We start from the raw sequence: 504 nt of genomic DNA on the forward strand, positions 1-504 counted from the left end.
TCAGCAGCAAGACGAGTTTCTGTTGTAGTAGTTGTATCTGATGCGATAAAAAAAAGAAAGATGGTGGTGGTTGTTGGGGTGTATGTACAGGTATGTGGGTGAGGGCCTGGAGGAGGGGGAGTTTAGTGAGGCGCTGGAGACAGCGAAAAGTTTAATAGAAGCGTATGAAGAGGCAGAGGTGGTGTATGAGTATTACTACGAAGAGGAGGAGACAGAGACCACAGACACCATAGATAAACCAACCCGCAAACCCACACGGTCAAAGGTAAGTTATTATATTTCTCCTGCTCCTCCTGCTGCTGCTGCTGCTGTTGCTGTTGCTGCTGCTGCTGCTGTTATTTTTTTTCTCCCTGTTGATGCTGGCCTCCCTGTTGCTGCACTCAGTGAATACAAACAGAAACTGCAGCAGCAACAGCAGCAGTACAGTCGACGGATACTCTAGCAGCAACAGCAACAAAAGAAGCAGCAGCAACACCTGTAGCAGCAGCAGCAACATCTGTAGCA

At 48.2% G+C, this 504-nt stretch overlaps 1 protein-coding gene across 1 annotated transcript in view; it reads left to right on the plus strand.

Moving 5' to 3' along the window:
* Positions 1 to 504, plus strand: part of EMH_0072950 (uncharacterized protein) — a gene marked incomplete at both ends in the record, with an annotated part of 1,707 nt that overhangs the window by 345 nt on the left and 858 nt on the right. The window contains one exon of the mRNA XM_013499271.1: positions 91 to 258. Coding sequence (XP_013354725.1) covers positions 91 to 258 — 168 coding nt within the window. The remainder of the gene's footprint in view (positions 1 to 90; positions 259 to 504) is intronic.

The sequence above is a fragment of the Eimeria mitis genome, genomic scaffold (genome assembly GCF_000499745.2).
Source record: "Eimeria mitis Houghton genomic scaffold, Emh_scaff4161, whole genome shotgun sequence".
NCBI lineage: Eukaryota > Apicomplexa > Conoidasida > Eucoccidiorida > Eimeriidae > Eimeria > Eimeria mitis.